At 41.3% G+C, this 23,232-nt stretch overlaps 1 protein-coding gene across 1 annotated transcript in view; it reads left to right on the forward strand.

Moving 5' to 3' along the window:
• RP1 (RP1 axonemal microtubule associated) overlaps positions 1-23,232 on the forward strand; it is a 297,670-nt gene that overhangs the window by 57,121 nt on the left and 217,317 nt on the right. Inside the window, exons 5-7 of the mRNA XM_065585560.1 lie at positions 18,037-18,200; positions 19,675-19,761; positions 22,415-22,547. Coding sequence (XP_065441632.1) covers positions 18,037-18,200; positions 19,675-19,761; positions 22,415-22,547 — 384 coding nt within the window. The remainder of the gene's footprint in view (positions 1-18,036; positions 18,201-19,674; positions 19,762-22,414; positions 22,548-23,232) is intronic.

Consider the following 23,232-nt stretch of genomic DNA (forward strand, 5'->3'; position numbering starts at 1 on the left):
AGATGAAGGAATATTGATTGATAAAGGCAAGTGGCTTCTTAAAGAAAATCATTTGGTGAGAAGATCACCACCTGAAAAGACTGGAATGTATGGCAATTTGGACACAACTTCAGCAGACACAATGTTTGACAACAATAGTGATGATGTTCCATACTCTCACTTTGTGAATCTGAATCAGTATCCACCACACAATGAAATATCTTCTTCAGAACCTGAAGACATGGCTAAACCCTCTGAAAGTGGATGCCACTACTTCATTATGCCTCATAATAGTGATTCAGAGCCTTTTCCTGATTTGAGTCTGAAAAGCAAACCTACCTTCAGGGATGAAACCCCTTTTCTTCATGCAATAAAGAAAGAAAACAACAATTTGTCATTCACGGTATGCACCACTTCCACGAATCTCTGTACAGAGACTAATGCCAATTATCCAGCCTTTACATCTGTGGAATTTAGATTACCTGATAATAAGGTGCATCCTCTGGAAGAGCCTTTAAATGATGAACCTATACAAACCCAACCAACTAATGACAGTAATGCCAATAGGGGAGCTCTGGAAGAACAAGATTCTCTGGATAAGCTTCATGCTATTTGTGGACAACATTGTCCAATACTGATGGCCATCATAAAACCAGTTAATGAGGAAGACAGAGGATATGCCTACCGAAAAACATCTGACATTGAGAACCAATTTGGCCTACATTTAATGACCAAAAAATGTCAACATTTGCTCTGGCCAAGCAAAGATTTAATAAGAGACAAAAATAATCATGTGATTCTGAAGAACAACTGTATTAATAAGATTGCCAGTAATATTTTTAATAGATTTTATGCTAATAATACCTTAGATTTCATTAATAGAAATAGCTTTGAGATTCTTGTATCCTCAGGTCTAGGAGAAAAAAACAAGTTAAAGATGTTGCATGTGATGGAGGATATGAATATAAATGCACAGGAGATCAGCAATCATGAAAATAATGTATCCAAACAAGTACTCAATGATATAACAGTAAGTGCGAATAATAAACTACCCGATACAAAACAAAAAATATGCCAGTGCTCGAGAGTTAGCCTAATTCAAATTCTCGAAGAAAAATCTGCTCCCTTGTTGACAGATCCAGCAGAAGGCTGCCATTCTGAAACATTTCACAACTGTGACATTATCTTAAATAATACTGAATGTAATGCTTCTGAAAATTTGAAAGAGGAAAATGCCTTTGCTACAGAAGAAGAAACTCGCTTTTGTGTAACGTACAATAAAAGCAGCAATGAAGAGGAAGGCACATAATAAAGATATTGGGACATCTATAACATTAGATTGGTGAAAACGTCTGTAAGAAAAAAAACCCTTGTGGACCATGCCCTAAGCAAACTCCCATTGAGTGTGATGCACAGGCCTAGAATGTTTACACTTTTACAGGATTGCAGAAATAGAGGTAATTGCCTAGATTTTTTTTTTTTGGTAGAAAATAGTGCAGAATCAGTAACTAACCTCCTATGACAGTGATGTCATCTTTTTTTTTTTAAATCAGTTTTACTCATTAATGCTGTTGTATCTTTTGCTTAGAGAGAGTCTGTAACATTCCAACTGTCTTCTCTGAGAAAAATCAACTATTACCTGTTAGAATGAAGAGTTTTATAACCACATACCACCCACGCTCCAAGATAAACTTCTTATACTTTAGAACATTTTTAGAGAAAAGCTGGGAATGATCTTGCAGACTTTTGTCTAAACTGCAAAATAAAATACAGTGGTTAATTTTCAATGAAAAGTAGAAAAGTATTGTTCAGATGTTGTATTACAATGAAAAATAACAGACGATTGTCATGGTAGTTGTGTGTGGGTTTTTAAACCAAGGTTAAAACTGAAAGGCCAGCCATTTGTCTGTTAAAGACCAAACTCAGAAGAGCTGGCATCAGGGTGAGTAAAATAAAGTTTTCTGCATCATCTAAGACCACCATAACTTAGGTGAGATTTGCCTCTGTGGGAATGGAGCAATGCTTCTGCCTCTGTTATCCACTAGGATTTTACAAAGGGGAACAGCTTTGGAGTTCAGGGAAGATGCTGTGTTAGTGGACTTCCTGGGTGTCCTGGCTTCACCTCCTTCTCAGGCAGCCCTGCCCTCTTCTGAGGCTATGCTAGCTCCTTACAGCCCTCTGCCTGTAGTAAGTGAAGATGCAGTCACCTTGACCCCACTCCACAAAGGTACTTAGGCGCCTAAGTCTCACGTTTTGGTACCTATGTCCTTTGGCTCCACTGCAATCCACAAAACTCCTGCGGAACACTGTAGGTGCCCAAGCTTCTGCCTGGGGGATGTGCACTGCTGCCTCAACATCCAGGTGCCAATCTCCTGCCCCAGAGCGATCCACAAGTGCCTAACATGCACGCAGGGCCTGACCCAGAATGTGTGACTGTTTAAGTATTTGCCCGCGGTGGAACAAATACTTTGGGCCAGAGAGATCGACTCTATTGTCCCATGGTTAAGGTGTCCATCCTAGGAGGTGGGAGACCCAGGGTCCTTTCCCCCTGCTCCAATCATTCTTTCATTATTTATCCAAAGTGGAGCAATTTCAACAGGAGACACTGAATAAGCCCCCATCAGAATATCCCACAGTTCAGTTGTTAGCGAACTCATGTAACAGGATTTGAACAGGGAATTGAACTTGGGTCTCCCAGATAAGTGCACTAACCGTTGAGCTAAATGGGTTAACTGCCTTACTCCAGGAGACTGATTCTGATTCATGGATTGCTAAGCAGATATAGGCACCTCCTTGCAGCCCCAACTTAAGTGCCTATCTCAGAGAGAGAGAGAGAGGAGAGGGGTTTGTCAGCATCTCCCATTGTCTAGGTTAAGCAGCTCCCTGCCTATCATGCTGGCTTTTGTGGATTGCATTCTAGGGTGCCTAGACGTGCAAATTAGGCTTTGTGGATAGCAGTGAGTTTCTGTGAAAGGTGCCATGATGCCCAGCATTGCATGACCTAAGTCCCTTAGTGGATCTGAACCTTTTTACCACTGCAGATTGTATTCTTGTACTCATTCTGAATCTATGGCCCTCAATCAACCTTTACCAAAAATAAATCTGGCCCAGTACTAGAGCATGCTAAAATATATGAATGCAGCTAATCCTAGCAAGAAACGCTGGGTATTGTTCTTTTTAAATTGCCATTCATTTTATTATTATTTCACTAATGATCTGTCCTATATATATGATCCATACTCATTTTTCTTTTGTAAATATGATAAACTAGTAGATGGATAGGAGTATAATTTAATGTATTTCAGGATGTTTCATTCCATTCTTAGAATATGGATGCCTGTTTATAGAATGTTTTTGCTTTTTCATGTAATTTTAAAATGTAAAACCGGAAAAAATATTTAATGTACATAATAAGTATAGTGAATATTGGAGTCCTGAGGCCATTCGAATACCCTTACCTTTATGCAGTGCAGTCCCACTGAAGTCAGTGGTACCACTTGTGGAGGAAGGCCCTACTGAACAGGAGTCACAGTAAGAGAATTTGGCCTGTGCATACTCTCTGAAAGTCTGGTGGCAGCTATATCTTTCTGTAAATATTTGATATTTTTCTATTGTTTTGAAGCTATATTTATCTGTGTGTTTCTTTGTATTCTGTAAAATAAATCAGTATTAAAATAATTGGAAAGAACATTGTGCTATTGACTAATATAGTTAAGAAGAACCCAAGACATTAAATAACAAACTAACTCTCAAATTATTTTGTCCTTTCCCCCAATTCTGCTGCCAATCACCATGTTCTATTGGATTCCTCAGAAGTCTTTTGGGACTGCCTAAAGAAGAGTATAAATGTTTTTCAGCTGTTTACATCTTAATTCACAAACAAAACATTGTTAAAAATGTTGTTTGATAGTGTTTCAGTGGAATTCAGCCAGTACTCAAAAGCAATAGTCTATGTATAAAACTTCCAAAAAACCTGACTGTGAGAATGGCTGGAAATGAAAAGTTAAGCAATCCAGCAACTTTTTCATGGTCATATAGTCTTTCATCATGTACTATCCCAAATCCTAGATTTATACCACCCAGTCCCCCATGCCTTAATTTATTTGGACTTCCAAAAGCTTTTGACAAAGTTGCTCACAAGAGATTACTGAGCAAACTAAGTAGTCAGGGGATGAGAGGTAAAGTTCTGTCACGGATTAGAATCTGGCAAAGAGACTGAAAACAAAGGGTGAAATCCTGGCTTCACTGAAGTCAGTGGGATTTTTGCCACTGACTTCAGTGGGACAGAATTTTACCCAAAGAGAAAAAATAAATGGACAATTCTGAGCGTGGCCAAAGGCTAACAGTGAGATGTTCCAAGGATCCATATTAGGCAGATCTCAACCAACTCAGAGAAATAGTAGGCAAGGTCCCTTGGAGAGACCAGTTAAGAAGAAAAGGAGTCAAAGAGGGCAGGCAGTTCCTAAAAGATGTAATACTAGAGACTCTACATCAAGCTACTGTGATGTAAAGGAAAGATAAGAAGAGCCCCAGGAAAACCAGTGTGGCTGCACAAGGAGCTTTTTAGCTATATAAAAACCAAAAGGGATACATACAGGAAATGGCAGGAGGGGCATGTCACCAAGGAAGTATACATGGGAATAGCACGAGTGTGTAGGGACAAAATCAGGAAAGCCAAGGCAAGGAATGAGTTACAACTGGAAAGAAATGTTTGAGACAACAAGAAGGGGTTCTACAAATATATCAGAAGAAAAAGAAAGATCAGGGATGGTGTAGGTCTGCTGCTCAATGGAGAAGGTGAGCTGGTAATGGAAGATGATAAGAAGGTGGAGCTGCTTAGTGCCTACTTTGCTTCAGTCTTTACACAAAAAATACCATGACTGGACAGCTAGTGAAGTTATTATAGACAATAAATGGGAAGGGATGTAGATCAGGATAAGTAAAGAACACGTCAGAGATCTTCTGACTAACTTGAATGAATTGAAGTCAGCTGGACCTGATGCTATTCACCCCAAGATGCTAAAAGAATTAGCTGAAGAATTCTCGGAGCCACTGGCAATAATATTTGCAAACTCATGGATGACAGGAGAGGTCCCAGAAGACTGGAGAAGGGCTAATATAGTGCCTCTCTTTAAAAAAGGGGAAAAAGGAGGAGCTGGGGAACTATAGACCAGTCAGTTTGACCTCGATACCTGGGAAGCTATTAGCACAATGACTAAAACATTCAATTTGCAAATACCTGGAGGATGAAGGGGTGATCACTAGTAGCCAGCATAGATTTACGAAGAACAAATCATGCCAAACCAACCTGATTTCCCTCTTTGACAAGGGAACTGTTGAATAGGGGAATGCGGAAGATATAATGTACGTGGACTTCAGCAAGGCTTTTGACATAGTTCCCCATGACATTCTCATAAGTAAGCTGGAGAAATATGGGCTTGGTAGATCTACTATTAAGTGGATACATAATTGGTTAAATAACTGCAAACAAAGAGTTACAATTAATGAAATTATGTCAAATTGGAAGGAGGTCTCAAGTGCGGTTCCACAGAAATCTGTTTTGCGGCCGGTGTTATTAACATCTTTATTAAGGACCTGGATGTAAGAATAGAGAGCATACTGATCAAATTTGCAGATGACACAAAGTTAGGGAGGGTTGCAAAAACTTTGGAGGACAGAGCTAAAATTCAAAGGGATCTTGATAAATTGGAGAACAGAGCTATTAGGGTGACCAGATGTCCCGATTTTATAGGGATAGTCCCGATATTTGGGGCTTTTTCTTATATAGGCACCTATTACCCCCCACACTCTGTCCTGATTTTAAATAATTGCTGTCTGGTCACCCTAAGAGCTATAGACATCAATATAAAATGAAACAAAGACAAATGTAAGATGCAACACTTAGGGAAGAAAAACCAAATACAGAATGGGGGATAACTGGCTTGGAAGCAGCACTGCTGAGAATGATCTGGGAGTTGTGTTGGATCACAACCTCAACATGAGTCAACAAGGTGATGCTGTTGCAAAAAAAGCAATGCAATTTTAGGTTGCATTAATGGAGGCATAGCATGCAAGTCAAGGGAGGTGATGGTACTACTCTACTCGGCACTGATTAGGCCTCAGCTGGAGCACTGTGTCCATTTTGGTCACCAATGTTTAGAAAGGATGTAGAGAAACTGGAAAGGAACCAGAGGCAAGCAACAAAGCAATATGAGCAAAGGCTGAAGGAACTGGGTATGTTTAGTTTGGAAAAGAGGAGCTTAAGGGAGGACATGATACTTGAAAGGCTGCCATAAAAAGACGGAGAAAAATTGTTTTCTCTTGCCACAGAAGGCAGGACAAGAGGCAATAGGTTCAAACTACAGCATAGCAGTTTTAGTTAAATGTCAGGAAAAACTTCCTAACTAAGAACAGTAGAACAATGGAACAGACTGCCTAGGGAAGTCGTTGAAGCTCTTTCACTAGCAGTTTTCAAAAGAAGTCTGGATGGTCATGTGTCCTGGATGGTTTAGACACAACAAATCCTGCATCTTAGCAGGAGGTTAGACTAGAGGACCCTTGTGGTCCCTTCAAACCCCTATGATTCTAATTTGCAGCAGACTGCTAGGAATAATTTGAACTACTCATATATATTGCTTGGCTCTGTAAAATAACTGACAAAGAACTGGAGAGTCATTGTGGATGGCTCAGTGAACATTCTACTCAATGTGAAGTGGCAATCAAATAGCAAATGAACTATGTGAAGGATGGGATAGAAAATAATACAGAAAATATTGTAATGTCTGTATATAAATTAGGGCTGTCAAGCGATTAAAAAATTAATAGTGATTAAATGCACGATTAAAAAAATTAATCGCAATTAATCACGTGATTAATTGGGATGTTAATAATAGAATACCATTTATTTAAATATTTTTGGATGTTTTCTACATTTTCAAATATATTGATTTCAGTTACAACATGGAATATAAAGTGTACAGTGCTTATTTTATATTTATTTTTGATTACAAATAATTGCTCTGTAAAAAAACAAAAGAAGTAATATTTTTCAATTCAGCTCATACAAGTACTGTAGTGCAATCTCTTTGGCATGAAAGTTGAACTTACAAATGTAGACTTATGTACAAAAAATAACTGCACTCAAAAATAAAACAATATAAAACTTTAAAGCCTACAAGTCCACCCAGTTCTACTTCTTGTTCAGCCAATCACTCAGACAAACAAGTTTGTTTACATTTACAGGAGATAATGCTGCCCGCGTCTTGTTTACAATGTCACCTGAAAGTGAGACAGGTGTTCACATGGCACTGTTGTAGCTAGTGTCGCAAGATATTTACATGACAGATGCGCTAAAGATTCATATGTCCCTTCATGCTTCAACCACCATTTCAGAGGACATGCATCCATGCTGATGACGAGTTCTGCTTGATAACAATCCAAACAGTGCGAACTGACACACATTCATTTTCATCATCTGAGTCAGATGACACTAGCAGAAAGTTGATTTTTGGTTGGTTTTTTTTTGGTGGTTCGGGTTCTGTCGTTTCTGCATCGGAGTGTTGCTCTTTTAAGACTTCTGAGAGCATGCTCCACACCTCGTCCCTCTCAGATTTTGGAAGGCACTTGAGATTCTTAAACTTTGGGTCGAGTGCTGTAGCTAGCTTTAGAAATATCACATTGGTACCTTCTTTGCGTTTCATCAAATCTGCAGTGAAGATGTTCTTGAAATGAACAACATGTGCTGGGTCATCATCCGAGACTGCTATAACATGAAATATATGGCAGAATGTGGGTTAACACAGAGCAGGAGACATACAATTCTCCCCCAAAGAGTTCAGTCACAAATCACATTTCATTAACGCATGACTTTTTTAACAAGCGTCATCAGCATGGAAAGCATGTCTTCTGGAACGGTGGTTGAAGCATGAAGGGGCATACGAATGTTTAACATATCTGGCATGTAAATACCTTACAATGCCTGCTACAAAAGTGCCATGCAATCGCCAGTTCTCATTTTCAGGTGACACTGTAAATAAGAAGCGGGAAGCATTATCTCCCGTAAATGTAAACAAACTTGTTTGTCTTAGCAACTGGCTGAATAAGAAGTAGAACTGAGTGGACCTATAAGGCTCTAAAGTTTTATATTGTTTTATTTTTGAGTGCAGTTATGTGACAAAAAAAAATCTACATTTGTAAGTTTCACTTTCACAATAAAGAGATCGCACTACAGTACTTGTATGAGGTGAATTGAAAAATACTATTTCTTTTATCATTTTTACAGTGCAAATATTTGTAATGAAAAATGACAATATGAAGTGAGCACATCCAAAAATATTTACTAAATTTCAATTGGTATTCTATTGTTTAGCAATACAGTTAAAACTGCGATTAATTGTGATTAATTTTTTTAATTGCGATTAATTTTTTTGAGTTAAGCGCATGAGTTAACTGCGATTAATCAACAGCCTTAATATAAATTAATACTGCACCCTCATCCAGCAAACCATATTCACTTCTGGTCAGCCTAGGTTAGGCTTGATCTACACTACAGAGTTAGGTTGACATAAGGCAGTTTACGTCAACCTAACTATGTAAGTGCCTATGCTACAATGGTGCTCCCACCAAGGTAAGTCACCCACTTCACTGACCTAATAACTCCATCTCTCGGAGAGGTGTAGTGCTTAGGATGATGTAGTTAGTGTAGATACTATGTTGCTTACATCAACTGTTGGCTGTCAACCCCGCACATGGGGCTCATAGCTGGGCCTCTCCACACCCTGGTGCTGACAGCCCTGGGCGCCGGGCTCACAGAGCGAGGCCACACCTCCTCAGCACTGACCACCTGAGCTATCAGCCAGGCACCAGGCTCACAGCTTGGGTTGTCAGTGCCGGGGGAGGGGGAGTCTGGGTGCGAGCCCAGCGCCTGGCTGACAGCTTGGGCTTGTAGGCACCAGGGCTGCAGGGCTCCAGCTGTCAATGCCCCACAATGCCCCACTTCAGTCAGGGGAAGCACTCTGGGTGAGGACACGCATCACCAACAGAAGGAGCACAGTGTGAAAGTGAACCACTGCTCTTAATTCCTGTGATGGCTATACATCGACTTAACTTTATAGTGTAGACAGGAATAGAAAAGGCCCAGAGATGTGTGGTGAAAATGTGAGAGGGCTGGGCTGAGTAGAGGTTTGAAAATGATGAGGCTGTTTTGTTTAAAGAGGGTGCAGATAAGAAGGGACATGACAGAGATATACAAAACAATGACTGGTATTGAGAATAGGATGCTCCTATTCACCCTTTCTCATCTTACAAGAACAATAGAACACTCAAGGAAATTGAAAGGAAACACATTTAAGGCTATGGAAATTTCTTTTATACAGGGAGTATTTGTAATTCGTTAAACTCATTGCAACAAAATATCCAATATCAATACGAGCAGCTTCTCAGGATTAAAAAAAGGATTAGACATTTATATGATTAAGAATAAAAAAATAATGGATACAAACACTTGTGCTTCAGGGCACAAGACAACCACTAACTGGTTTGGCAGTTTATGCCATAATTGTCCATTAAAGAGTTTCTTGAACCTTCCCCCAAAGTCTCTGGTACTGGCCACAGCCTTAGACTGGTTTCTAGACTAAATGGACTACTGATGTGACAGTTTTTATGTTACTCCATTTCTAGGAGCGTAGGAACTTCAACAGGTTATAAGGCTCAACAAAGGGCAAAACTAGGTTCAGGAGATGAAGGCATGGAGAGTGTTTTAATTCAATGAGTTTTACTAATCATTTAGCAATCAATCGATAATAGTGGGAACAGCAGCAATCACTTTGGTTAAGGTTGGTTGTACAATGGTTTCCAATCTAATTATTTGGTTTTGATTATTTTTAACTTTTCTTCAACTTTACAGGTGACATTTTCCACCTGTTCCAGAAGGTGATTTTTTTGGGTAACTGCCTTAGAACTGAAACGGTTGGGTATTAAAAAGGTTGTTGACTGTTTTCATTTCCTTTGTTCTGAAAAATGGCTGAAGAGTTTTTGCTCATACTTTCAAAAGACCAATGCCTGGACAAAATTATCTTGAAAAGTTTCGGGTGACTGAAAATAGGGTACTAGAAAGGAAACCACCACACATCATGGACTATAATGTTCACTGCTACCCCCCATTATGATAAATTGGAGGTACAGTCTGCTGATGGGTAAGATGGTTCTGTGTATATAAATCATAAGTAATACAATCAACAGCTAATTAAGGATTACTAATTTCTCAGAAATGGTATATTCAGTTTGAGAACACGGAACATGTTCTCAATGATTGGTTTGCTATATTTTGTCAATTTTCAATACCCAGTGCACAAAGGCATGTTTTCCATTACTTTTATGAATGTCAAAAGGAGCCAATGCAATTTTATTGCTTAACTTATCATTCTTAAACACGTTTCCTTTAACTTTGATAGCACTGATATTGTCAAATGGCATTAGTCCAATTACCATATTAATCCACTGTAAGAATTAAGGGGATTATTTAATGAAGCCAAAGCTTTAACCTTAATGATTGGAATTAAGTTGAGTTGTCAGGTACACGTGTATAGCCTGACTTGCACATTGTACAGATATGTTGACTTAATGCTTATAAATGAGGCCAACATGCAGGATTAAGGAGGGGTGCTATATGGTTGGTTGTAATCAGACCATACTCACGCAACCACAGGAAAGGACAACATTTCTGATAACTGTGCAAACTTTATAGACTCTGAGACAAATTCAGACATGGTGAAAGCATATTGTACCAGTTTTTAATGTGGACCATATTTTCCTCTATTGTTGCAGAATGTGATTCTGCTGTTTGCTTCTGTTCCTCCCTTTTCTCTCGTGCAGCTTCTGTTCTTGTTGCTGTGCTGTTGGCTATTGAACTTTTTTGACCTTTTTAGTTGAATGAGATCTTTCAAATAAGGCTCTATATGCACTATGAAACCCCCCTCCCCATTTAGTAATGTATCCTGGGTTCAGAAGATATGATTTGTTCTCCACTGTCTCAGTTTAATGTCTTCAAACTGTGAAGGATGTTCTTGAAGGATGGGAGTTTAACCTGGCATTGAGTGTCTATTCAGCAGTTTGTTTTATAATTTAATAATGACAATATAATTATTTAGCTGAGCCTTTGGTGCCCATATGTATAACAGTACTCAGAAAACTCAGCTGATATTCAGGGGCAAACTGCATCTCTTTCAAAAATTAATGAATGCTAGATTGCAGTCTTTAATTCTTGTAATAAATGCATATCTCATGCAAGAGTGAGATTTTTTTCAATCCCCATTTTTAAGCAATCTAACAACTCCCATATTCTGTCCTGTTACACATTATTTTAATACTGTGTACTTATGCCGTCTTTACACCATGGACATCCAAGCATGTTAGAAACCAATAACTTAATCCCAGAACACTGCTGTGAGGTGAATATTCTGGCAAAATTGTGAAAAGAATAAATTCATTAAGAGAGGCTATCTCACAGATATAGCCTCCATGGGAGAGGTTAAAGCCCTTACTGGCATCCAAATAGGGTTAATGGTGAAGGCCAAATCCTCAGCCAAAGGTGAAGGCAGCAGAAGGTCCAAAATACAGTTGAACAAATGTCATTCTGTTGCATAGAGTGAAGTAGTATGTGGAGATGCGATGCAGGTTATGAAATAGAGCTAGTGCTTTGAGAGCTGAGGGAAAGTCCATCCACTGAAGCATGGTGAGAATCATGTAGATGGAATGGAGGCAGGCAAGGGTACCACATGTGTTGTGAGCAGAGCATTCATAACTGGGCGGTGTCACCAGCCAATCCCCTTCACATATTGAAGCAGAGCAGCCACAGATGCTACTGCCACTGAGCTTACAATAGTGCTGTGTAATGGCTCTGCAGCCAATCAATGGACATCAGGAGCATTACTGTAATGGTCTTCCAAAACACCCAGTGCATATCCCATTTACTCAGCGGTTGTGGAATAAATACAATTTGTTTAGTCACTTAAATTAGGAATGTAGACAAATTGTACTGCATTGTCTTTAATAAAGGGGAGTTTACAGCAGCAGCATAACCACTAGGGGGAGAGAGATATGTCCCCCTCTATATTTCTGTTATCCTGTTGAAGGCTGTCTGAAAGCAAGAACTCTTGGTTTCTCCCAACATTTGTGTGTGTGTCATTTGCACTATTGGTTTACGACACCTATTGTCTCAAGGCAGTGCTTCCTTTGAAATACTGCAAAACAGAATGAAGATGTTTTTGAGTGCTGAAGTGTTTTATTGACTGAGGGCCAGAGCTTTTAAAAGAACTTTGGTGTTGCTTGCACAGGGATAGTTAAGCACCTAAGAAAGGGCATTTCAGTAGCCTGCCAGTCAGCTGAGTAGGAAGCCATGGAAGCAAGCCAGAAGTGAAATGCTGAGAGGGTTGAGGAGAGGCAAAGGGCTTAGGCACTTAAGTTGCTGACCTGATGCATCTGGCTGACAGGCCAGAGGTAGGTGCTTCCCTCTGCTCGAGATTCTCAGCTGTGAACCTTCTCCTGGATTTAGGCATCTGAACCAGGTCACCCCTAGTTAGTTGATGCCCTACAGGTTGAAACGTCTCTCTTTTTCTCTGTCTCCTAGTCACCTCTTTCAAGCTCATCTTGTGTTTCCCAGTGCCACCCCACCTATTAATGGCCTACATCCAGCCCTCCTGCTATGGGCTCTGACAGGTATTGGGTCTTAGGTGTGCTTAGAAGAAGGAGTAGCCTGTCTAGTTTAAAAATCTTGCTCTGGAACCTCGAGGGCTTTGGCCTGAGCCTTGCTGCTGCCATCTCCAAGGTACTTAGGCTGCTTTGAAATTGCTGACCAGTGGAAACTTGGGTGCCTGGGGACTTCTGCACCTAGGGGCTCAGGTGGAACCTGAGCTGCAGCTTTTAAAATGTCAGTGGCACCACCAGGGTGGATGTAGGAGCTTATCTGCCAGTTTAGGCACCAAAATCCCTTTAAAAATCTGACCCGGCTTTTTCACAACGTAACAGAGTAAGTCCCATCCACACAGGCTAAAAATGGATTGTGGTGTAAGATGGTAAGGGTGTGACAGAATAAAATGTATATTATTTACTGATTACTTCACACTTTAAAAATGCAACGCTGTGCCCTAAAACATAGCTGCTAGTGTCTCAGCCTGCCAGTTGTCATTTTGCATGATACCACCATTACATGATGTAATTCTGAGTGACAGCCATGGCACATATTCTTAAAGAATGTAATGGATTGTGGGTGTGATAAATACACAGACTCATACTACAGTCAGAACACTGTCAGTGAGAGAAGCAGTGAACCAAAATGGCTAGGGGAGTTTGCACTTAACTAGTCTCTGGAGTTCTATGAGAAATAAGTTTTGCTGATGCTTTTACTCTTCCATTTCCATCCGTGCTCAGTGCAAAAGCCAGGAACTATGTATGTACTGTAGTTAAATATAGGTTAGGCTATTATTCTGTGCCTATGTCTATTTATTTGTGTCCAAACAAGAAAAAATAGCCGGTGCTGGAATCTAAATCCTCCGAATCACTTGGAAGCCATGACAGAATTACCGTACCTCTTTTTTTTTTATGGATGGTTAAATAGAGGCACAAAATTAACACATTACATCACCTAAATCAGTAACTAGAGACGGGAGTAGAATCTAGGAGCCCCTATTCCACCTAGTCCTTTACTCTAACCATTTTACCACATGGCTGCAGAAAATATATACACCTCTACCCCGATATAATGTGCTCTTCAGGAGCCAAAAATCTTACCGTGTTATCGGTGAAACCACGTTATATCGGGGTAGCGGCAGCAGGGCTCCAGCAGTGATTTAAAGAGCCCAAGGCAACCCGCAGTGGCCAGAGCTCCTAGCCCTTTAAAGTGCCACCAGAGCCCTGCTGCTGGAGCTCTGGGATAGCGGTGGCAGGGCTCCGGCGGTGATTTAAAGGGCCCGGGGCTTCCCGCAGCGGCCAGAGCTCCAAGCCCTTTAAATCACCACTGGAGCCCTGCCCCCGCTACCCCAGGGCTTCGGCAGCGGGGCTTGGGTGGCGATTTAAAGGGCCCGGGGCTCCCCTCAGCAGTCGGAGCCCCAGGCCCTTTAAAGCACTGCCCGAGCCTCGCTGCCGGAGCCCTGGGGTTACTGCATTGTATGCGAATCTGTGTTATATCGGGTGTATCTATCTAGGTGTATCTCAGTATGACCACGCCACTTTGCGTGAGAAATTCACTCCTGTTGTGGATTGTAACTGGGAATCTTCCTACACACTTTCATCTGAAGTAAAGCCAATTATGAACATTGATATTCTCTCTCAGGTCTCTTGCCACTAGACAATGAGACCCTTTCATACTTCAGCCCCAAATGTAACAAAATATTTAAACCCAGGACCACAAACGAAAGCTGTTCCAGTGTGGATCATAATCTTAGTAAACAACAGGTGATGTAGCAAATGTATATATTCTGCATTGGATTTCTCACAAAGGAGTTAGCAAACACACCCCTTCCCCCAGCCTCCACTCCCTCCCAAACAGATTATCTCATAATTTTTTTCAGAGTGAAGTCTATTTATTTGTAAGCATACAGTTTACATTACACTCTTATTCCTTCTAGGTGCCAGATGGCTGGCCCTTACATGGGTGCCCAAGGAGAACGGGGAGGGTGCAAGTAGCTTCTAACTCAAATGTCTCCCACTATGCAGGGGCCTGCTGTAATTGTGATACCCGTGGTATCCCTCAACCAAGAGGTAGAAGAATAAACTATTCTCAGATGTGCCCAAAGCATTTAAAAATCAGAAGTCAGACCCCCAAAAAATCATAAGATTTTTTTAAAATGTGCTTTTTGGCATGTCTTCTGATTTTTTAATTACCCCGGCCCACCTGCAATGCATGTGTGACACACACAGTATGTCTGTACAGCGAGTTGGGGGTGTGACTTTTCAGCTCAAGGAGACACCAGAGCTAACTCAGATTGAGCAAGTGTGCAAAACTTACAGTGTGGATGTGGCGGGACAGGCTAGCCCCTCCAAGTACATGCCTACCGCCTTGGACAGGTCTGTATGTGTTGGCTAGTCACTCACGCTGCCACGGCTACACTCTATTTTTAGTGTGTTCGCTCAATCAAAGCTAGGATGTGTATGCCTCCTTAAACTGAGAATTACAGCCCCATGTCAAAGTGTAGACATAACTACAGTAAGGGAGAGTCCCTGCCATGAAGAGCTTGCAAGCTAGGGCAAAGCATGGTGAAGTTTGGGAAGTGGGAGCCGAAATGGGGACTCACCAAAGTCAGATACAAAAGGCTATCAGACTTCCATTAGATAGGGACACTTTTAACCCCTGCTGATCTGGGCAGAATTCAAACAGGTAACCTACAGGTGAAATGCTCTCTAGCTCATTACCAATGTACTGAAGCATCCAGTCCCCCATAAGTGCTAATATTACACCTTTGAGAATGCAACTTGCTTTTTGGAAGATAAGTTTATGAAATCCAGGTCTGATTTATTAACCTAGGCTGTGTCACCCACTCTTTGGCACAATCTCCAACACATATTCAGTTTGCCACACCCAGATCTTACAGGGAGAGCACCCATTAATCAAGTACAAATAATTTAAAAAGCAACAGTCCAACTATTAACACAAGATCCAAATTCACCTTTAAATACATTTTGCAATATAAAGTCATCCCAACAATTATTCCAGCATCCTTGCATTCATTTGCATATTTGTCTACCCCCACGAGGCTCATCAACAGGGCTTGACCCCAGAATTTTCCACAGCACAACCTTTTTCTTCTTCAGGTATAGGAGCAACTAGTGTGGGATAAACATGCTATTATCCTCTATGTGGAGCAGCCCATACAGGGAGCCACAACACACACATTGCCAATGAGTTATACTAGTATTTGTGAGACTGCAGTGACAGGCTGGGTATCAGGAACCTTGGTTTCTATTTGTGATTATGGGAGCTGATTGTGGTGTACGGGTTATAGACAACATAGCTAAATGTAACAATGTCCCTTGTTGGATCATCTGTAGGGAGTGAAGCCAAGACCTCTTGATGTAAAAAAATGAGGTATTTTCCACCTGTTCCAGAAGGTGATTTTTTGGGGTAACTGCCTTAGAACTGAAACGGTTGGGTATTAAAAAGGTTGTTGACTGTTTTCATTTCCTTTGTTCTGAAAAATGGCTGAAGAGTTTTTGCTCATACTTTCAAAAGACCAATGCCTGGACAAAATTATCTTGAAAAGTTTCGGGTGACTGAAAATATCTCTTCAGCTATAGAACCAGTTCTCTTAGCCCAGAAGTATTAGAAGAGTTGTACATTTCTCTATGTGCTCTAGCTGCGAGAGAGGGACATAGAGCCACCCTGTACTGGTGTCAATTGCACAAGCCCCTAATTTGACATGTTTCTTCTGGAAGACTGTGTAGCACGGTAGTTGAGATTGGGCTCAGTTATATTAGAGCCATGGATTCCAGTTCCAGCTATGCTTTGTGCAAGCTCTCAGTTATCTTTCCTTCCTTAGAGGTTTTTAAGGCCCGGCTTGACAAAGCCCTGGCTGGGATGATTTAGTTGGGAATTGGTCCTGCTTTAAGCAGGGGGTTGGACTAGATGACCTCCTGAGGTCCCTTCCAACCCTGCTATTCTATGATTCTATGATCTTATCTGTGAATATGATGAATAATAATTACCTCCAAGGTATGAAACCTTAGCTCAACATAAGAGCTGCGAAGGGCACAGAAATGTCAATAGCAGTTCATTTCCAGTCAGTGGAAGAGCTGAGACTAGCACACATGGCTTTGCTGTTTAGTGTGGCTTCTATGACGCTATAGGGCACCATGGGGGTATTGCTCATTGCTTCTAAAAATCACATGAAGGCTGCAGCCTTTTGCGTCATCACAAGATGTCTTGCAGTAGGGGCCAAATCGCATTACCTGCAGCAAATTCATGAGGGTAGGCCACACTGTAGTCTGGCTTAACTATAACAGAGTCATAGTGTCCCTGAAGTGTTCCTAACCTCTGTTTGCCAGATGCTGGGAATGGGCAACATGGGATGGAGCATTTGAGGATTACCTGTTCCGTTCATTCCTTCTGAAGCACCTGGCTCTGGCCACTGTCGGAAGACGGGATACTGGGCTAGATGGACCCAGTATGGCCGTTCCTATGTTCATAGTGGACAGTTGCTGACATCTATGGGCTACCAATGTTTTCACCTAAATTTCTTCATAGTTAACTGTTTAATTATTTGGACTGCCACTGCGGGTACTTCTACACTGCCCATGGACCTGTGGCTGCAGCGTGGACTGGCATGCCCACACTAACTTTAACCCAGCTAGCGTGGCTAAAAATATCAGTGAAGAAGTGGTGGAAAAGATTCCACAGGGCTCCTGGGTACATACTCGTGTTGCTAGCTCACACTGAAGCCTGTGTAACTGTGTCTTCACTGCTATTATTGTTCAAACTAGCTAGATTAACGCTAGCACAGGTATGTTTACACAAGCTGCAATTGCACTGCCAATTGCAGTGTAGACATACTCTGAGACGGCTGTGCTGCTTACTGAAACAAAAATATACATAGCACCTGGTTGCTGACTTAATTATTAAAATATATGCTTTTGGTTAAAGAGAACTTTTATAAGAAGACTAAACCAATAAAGATATAGTGGACCTTTATAACTATGGAATTAAGTTGTGTGAAAAAACAAGATGCTCTCCTTGTGGATGTAAGGGCACAGAAAAGAACTATATGATGCTATATCATATATCATATTATTTGAGAATGTGCGTTCATGAATTAGGCTGTATCATATTACATATGCACAAAGGAGCACAGCAAAGGATCTGCATGCAACCTGACATTTTCTGTTTTTTTGAGTGCCTAACCATGCAAACTCAATAATCACGTAATGGATGATTTTTTATAGTGTATATATACAGATGTGTATATTTATATTTGTCTGCTTTATGTAGCTTAGAATTTTGATTATTGAAACAAATTTTGCCAGGGTGTCATGGGTTCAGGTAATTGTGTGTGCCCTTTTATGTTTTCATAGCTGGCAAATGGAAGGTGTCTGTCCTCACCAGTGATATACCATCTGCAGGAACCAGCTCACAGGTTTATATTACATTGTATGGGGATTACAGTAATTCAGGGCCTATCTTTCTGTATGGAGAAGAAGGGAAACTGTTTCAGAGGGGCAATGAAGACATCTTCACTGTAAGTAATAAACAGTCAGTATATTTTCTTTATTGTCCATAGTGGCCTACCAGATTACATAAAAAGTGTAAAGCTATGTGATGAAAGGGACAGTCAGTTTTTGTACAGTAGACCGGGAAACAAGTAATACTACTGTTAAATACAGAGCTAAACCTAATTGTTTTTCTTAAATGCCAATTAAGCTCAGTATATTTCATTAAGAAATATCAACTACTGTATATAGAACCAAATAACTAACTGCAAAGGATAGAGAAGCCAAACATTTGGGTTCATTTAAGATCTTAAAGTTGAAAAGAAGTAGTAGGGCTTAGATGGGAGTTAGGTGCCTAAACACCTTTGATGATCTGGACCTTAGTTTCTCTCTGCCTCAGTTCCCCATCTGTAAAATGGGAATAATGATATTTCCCTATCTTCCAGGGGTGATTAAAGACTGTGAGATGCTCAAATAGTACAGTAATGGGGGACCATAGAAGTATCTATGATGGATATTTTAACACAAAACCATCTGCACAAAAACATAATAGACATGAACTCCGCGTGTGTCTAGGGGACCGGGAGGAAAAAGAAAATGGCAATAGTACAATAGCAGCCAAATTATTAATACAAAAGCACATTTCATTCACTAGCGATGGCTCCAGAAACAGTCTTATTGTGGTTGATGAGCTTCAGAAGTGCTGGAAGATGCCTCCAACGATGCTCAAGGGAGCAGGTGGATTAGGGTTGTCTTACAACAAAAGCAAACACAGTTCCTCTTCCCTGTCTTTGTCCCTCCAGCCGCCATTTCTCTCCTGCATCTGAGTTTCGTCTTGTGAACAACCTTTTTATTGCCCTCTGGCCTAGTCTTGCCTTGGGCTCTCTCTCTCTCAAAAGCCATGCATTTGTCCTTGTGTATCTCTGTGCAGGAAGTTCTTTATTGTTTATTTCACAAAGTCCAGGGGAGTTAGCATCCAAGGGTTTGCTTCACATGCATCTCTGCAGTGTAAGTGAACTCAGAAGATGAGCTGTCCAGACTGTTGTGTTGGGAGAAAAGCAGTTCCAGTGAGTGGACTAAATCATGAGAAAACTCATACCCCAGAGGATCAGAGATGCCTATTAGTAAGTTCCCAAAGCCCAAATGATGGTCTCTCCATTGATAAGAGCATCCTGGTTCACACTTTGTTGCTTGACTGACTTGCATGCAAAGTTGGTGCACTGAGATCACTGAAGCCATATTTAGAGTTGGAAGCATGCACCCAGCACTCCCAAGAACTAATCTTCTTCCAAACACAGACTTATGAGATAATCAAAGTAGACAATTTTGTATCAAGAGACACTGTATTTTAAACACAACACAATGCCTGATTGTTACTGTTCTCCAGGAAACAGTTTTTAAAACAGGAATGTAACATACGAGTGATACCTACTGAACTAATTGTTCTTTGGAATTTTTCTTTTAAGGAGCTAGATGCAATTTATCTATTTATTTCCTTTATAGATTGACATTGGAGACGTAGGAGAGCTCTATAAAATACGCATAGGACACAATAACTCTGGCGAATCCCCCTCTTGGCACTGTGAAGAGGTGAGAACCCTGAGCATGTGTTTTAAACAATCGTTGTGCCCAAACGAGCAAAATAATAATAATAAAAAATCCTGGAAGAAGTATTTCAGTCAGACACTGATGCTTATTGCATCACTGAGAAACCTATTTATTGTGGGTTGTTCTTGTGAGGAGTTTATGGCAGCCCAAGAGCCATATTGCTAAGGTTTCCTTTTCAGTTTCTAAGGAGAAAGGAGGTCCACTGAATATTTATGATCCTTCTAAATTACAAGTTATATACTAAGTATTTCCATGGTTTATACGAGGTGTGGTTTGTAGCATAGGTAGTATGCTAGTTCTCTTTCCAACCCTTACTGAGACAAGGTGTGGTCAGTGTGCCCCAGGAAAAAGGACAGAGGTCTGGGTGTAAGGAGACCTGGTTTCTATTCCCAGCTTTGCCAATCACCTACTGTGTGACCTTAAGCAAGTCATTTCACCTCTTTGTGCCTCAGTTTCCTCATCTATAAATTAAGGATAACAATACTTAACCTCCTTTAGCACTTTGAGAGCTACATATGAAAAGAGCTTATCATTATAATTCATGTTTGAGGGCAAATTCAGACGTGGTACCAATGGTTGCAGTTCCATTGAAGTCAACCTAGTTACAATCTTGTGCACCAGGTCCATGTATGGGCAGCATTCTTTGACCACATTTTCCTAGTAACTGCATGCCTGGATGGAGAAGTTGTATAACTACTAGGTTGTCAGGGAGTCCAGATGTTTCCTTAGCTTCTGCCCTAGGAACTATGGGACACCTCTTCTAGCTCAGTAGCTGACAGTCAGAGTCAAAGTGTTTCCCAACTCCTGTTGGCTTTTGGGCAGCCTGAAGTTTCCTATCTGCCAGAAGACCCTCTAAGGATTGTGGAAGGCAGGAGCTCATATTGGAGGAGAGCAGCCATTGCATGCCCTCCACCCAAACACTAGTAAAGGTTGGAGGGGCAGGCCACCAGCTCTTCTTAAACTATATTTGGGGGAGGGGCTACTAGAAGAGGGGAGCAGCTGTCATCCAGGGAATGATTATTGATATACTTATTTATTTATTATTTACTTATTATTTATTTGGGTCACATATAATCTGACCCACTAAATGAATCTGCAGATGTTGGCCCTCCATCAGCCTCTATGAACAGACCCTGCAAGGTCCGCATTCTGTGTGGTGCATCTATTCAAACTGAGAAACTAAAGTCAGGCAAAAAAGGAATGAAAAGGAGCTTGGGCTTTTTCTTTTCTCCTCGCCTTGCCTCCACATATGCAAGCTGGTAGATCTTAATTAAAATCAATGGCACTTCAGTGTACACTGTTGCTTCTTGGCTCACAAAGTCTGTTTTGTCTACTTACCTGGGCTCATCTGAAATAAAAACAGCTGGATCAAGACCTGAAACCACAGCAGCTTTTAGGCAGCAGTCCATCAGCAAGGGCTCAATCATTCCGTCTGCTGTGCAGCTTTGGAGGGAGGGGCTAAAGGAGCCGAATATCTTCTACAAAGACCCCCACATTTTGTGCAGTAGAGTTAACACAGTATGGTCCTTCACTGCTATGGAATCTGGGGAGCGGGGAACAATGCAGTAGTCTGGGGAGACAAACTGATCAGCACTATCTCCTGGGAAATCCAGGCATTCTCCTGCAGATATGAAATCAAGAGATCACGTTGTATTACTTTTGTGCTACAAATGTTCAGTAATGAGCTACACTGCTGGGCAGCCCCACAGAAGTGCTAGCCCTCCATGCATAAACCCCTACCTCTGTGGCTTTCCTTATGGATCTCCCGGCATTAAGATGGTTTGAGGTCTATTCATGGCTACAAACATCTCTCTCAAGCATGGTGCTACCTCGCTCATGTGCATTGTTTCCCTCCCACATGTTTTTCCACAGGAGATAATGATAGGCTTTGGGTTTGCCAGTTTTCTTCAAGCAAGATTAGAGAGTTTGGTTCACCAACATTTGTGGTGAACCTCTTGCAGGTTTTAAACATAGTATTCCAGCCCTGAAAGAGTGGGCAGCAGTAAGACTTTCCAATAATTGTGATTCCCGTATATTACAATTAAAGGGACATGTCAGACTAAACGGTGTGAAGCAGCAGTTGGCTCAGCCCAGGAGAGTGAGGAGTGGGTAGAGGCAGCTTTATGTCACCTTTGCACCTCCTTCATCCTAGGTTGGCCAGGGGGATGCTGAGCTGCTCCTGCTACTCTAATATATGACACCCTTGGCCAGATGCCTTTGGGAGGGTCTGCAGCTCAGAATAGTCAGAGCACAAAACATTGATTGTTTCCTTTCCACTCTTGGTGCCCATTCCCTATTATGGCTCTATATTAGAGGCTGCATAGGAGAGTAGCATAGGACTGCCTATGACATTCCCGCACCACTTCTGCACTGGGGCTATCCCCCCAGGAGGCCTTCATGGCTCCCTTATGGCACCAGAGCTGCAAACGGGCCAGAGCAAGAGCCAGGATCTGGCCTTTCATCTTAATTCCAGATGTTGCAATAACATCTGCCAGCACAGAACCCTGCAGCTACGTGGAGCTCCACTGATGCTAGTAGGACTTGGCAGAGGCTGAGAGATCTGCCCCAGCAGAACCGACTTCAGGATTGGAATCTAAGTGACTTAAACAAATGATAATTGTCATTGCTATTATAGGTGCAATTGCAGAACCTTTACACAGGAGAACAGTTTTCTCTCCCTGCCCACCGATGGCTGGCGCAGGACCAGGATGATGGCGAAATCTGTCAGGAGCTTCCTGTTTTGCGACGGGGACAGCCTGTTCTTCCGGGTAGGCGAAATAATGCATCAGGCAATTCAAGTCACGGACTGCCACCCGTAGAATTCAATTGATTGTTTTTTATCCATTACCTATTATTGTTTGACAGCTGCAATGCTTTTCTCTGGTCTTTTCCCTTGTGAAGGCTGGGCATGTGCAGCTCCTAACTTGGAGGTGTAACAGGGAGGGGACCTGCAATGTCTTTGATCAAATGTCTTGAATTTCAAAAGTCCTTTAGACTTAGGGTCGTCTCATTGAGGTTTACAGATAAGGGCAGCCCTGTTTACTTTCCACCTGGAAACTCAAACAATGGTGAATAAACCTCACGAGGGTTTTTTTGTTTGTTTTTTTACTTACAAAAAAGATCAGGAAACAAAAAACATATGTAATTATCATGATGCCATCACGTACAAACCACAAACACTACTAGGAATATCATGGGAATTGCAGTTTTGTAAATATGTCATGTATTTGACTAATATAATTGCTATTTTCTTTCCTTTTCTGTTACCTGTGGATGATACATAGACCACACTCGTACAGAGCTGTTTTCATGCGTGTGTGGAGCAAAGCTAAACAATATATTAAAATGTTCATAAATTTAAGTGGACCTGCTGCTGACTCCAGACGTAGACTGGGGAAGTGGGAGATGGGTGACATAGAGGACCAGGAGTTCCAAAGGTGGCATGTTGAGGGG

Source organism: Chrysemys picta, chromosome 2 (genome assembly GCF_011386835.1).
Source record: "Chrysemys picta bellii isolate R12L10 chromosome 2, ASM1138683v2, whole genome shotgun sequence".
NCBI lineage: Eukaryota > Metazoa > Chordata > Testudines > Emydidae > Chrysemys > Chrysemys picta.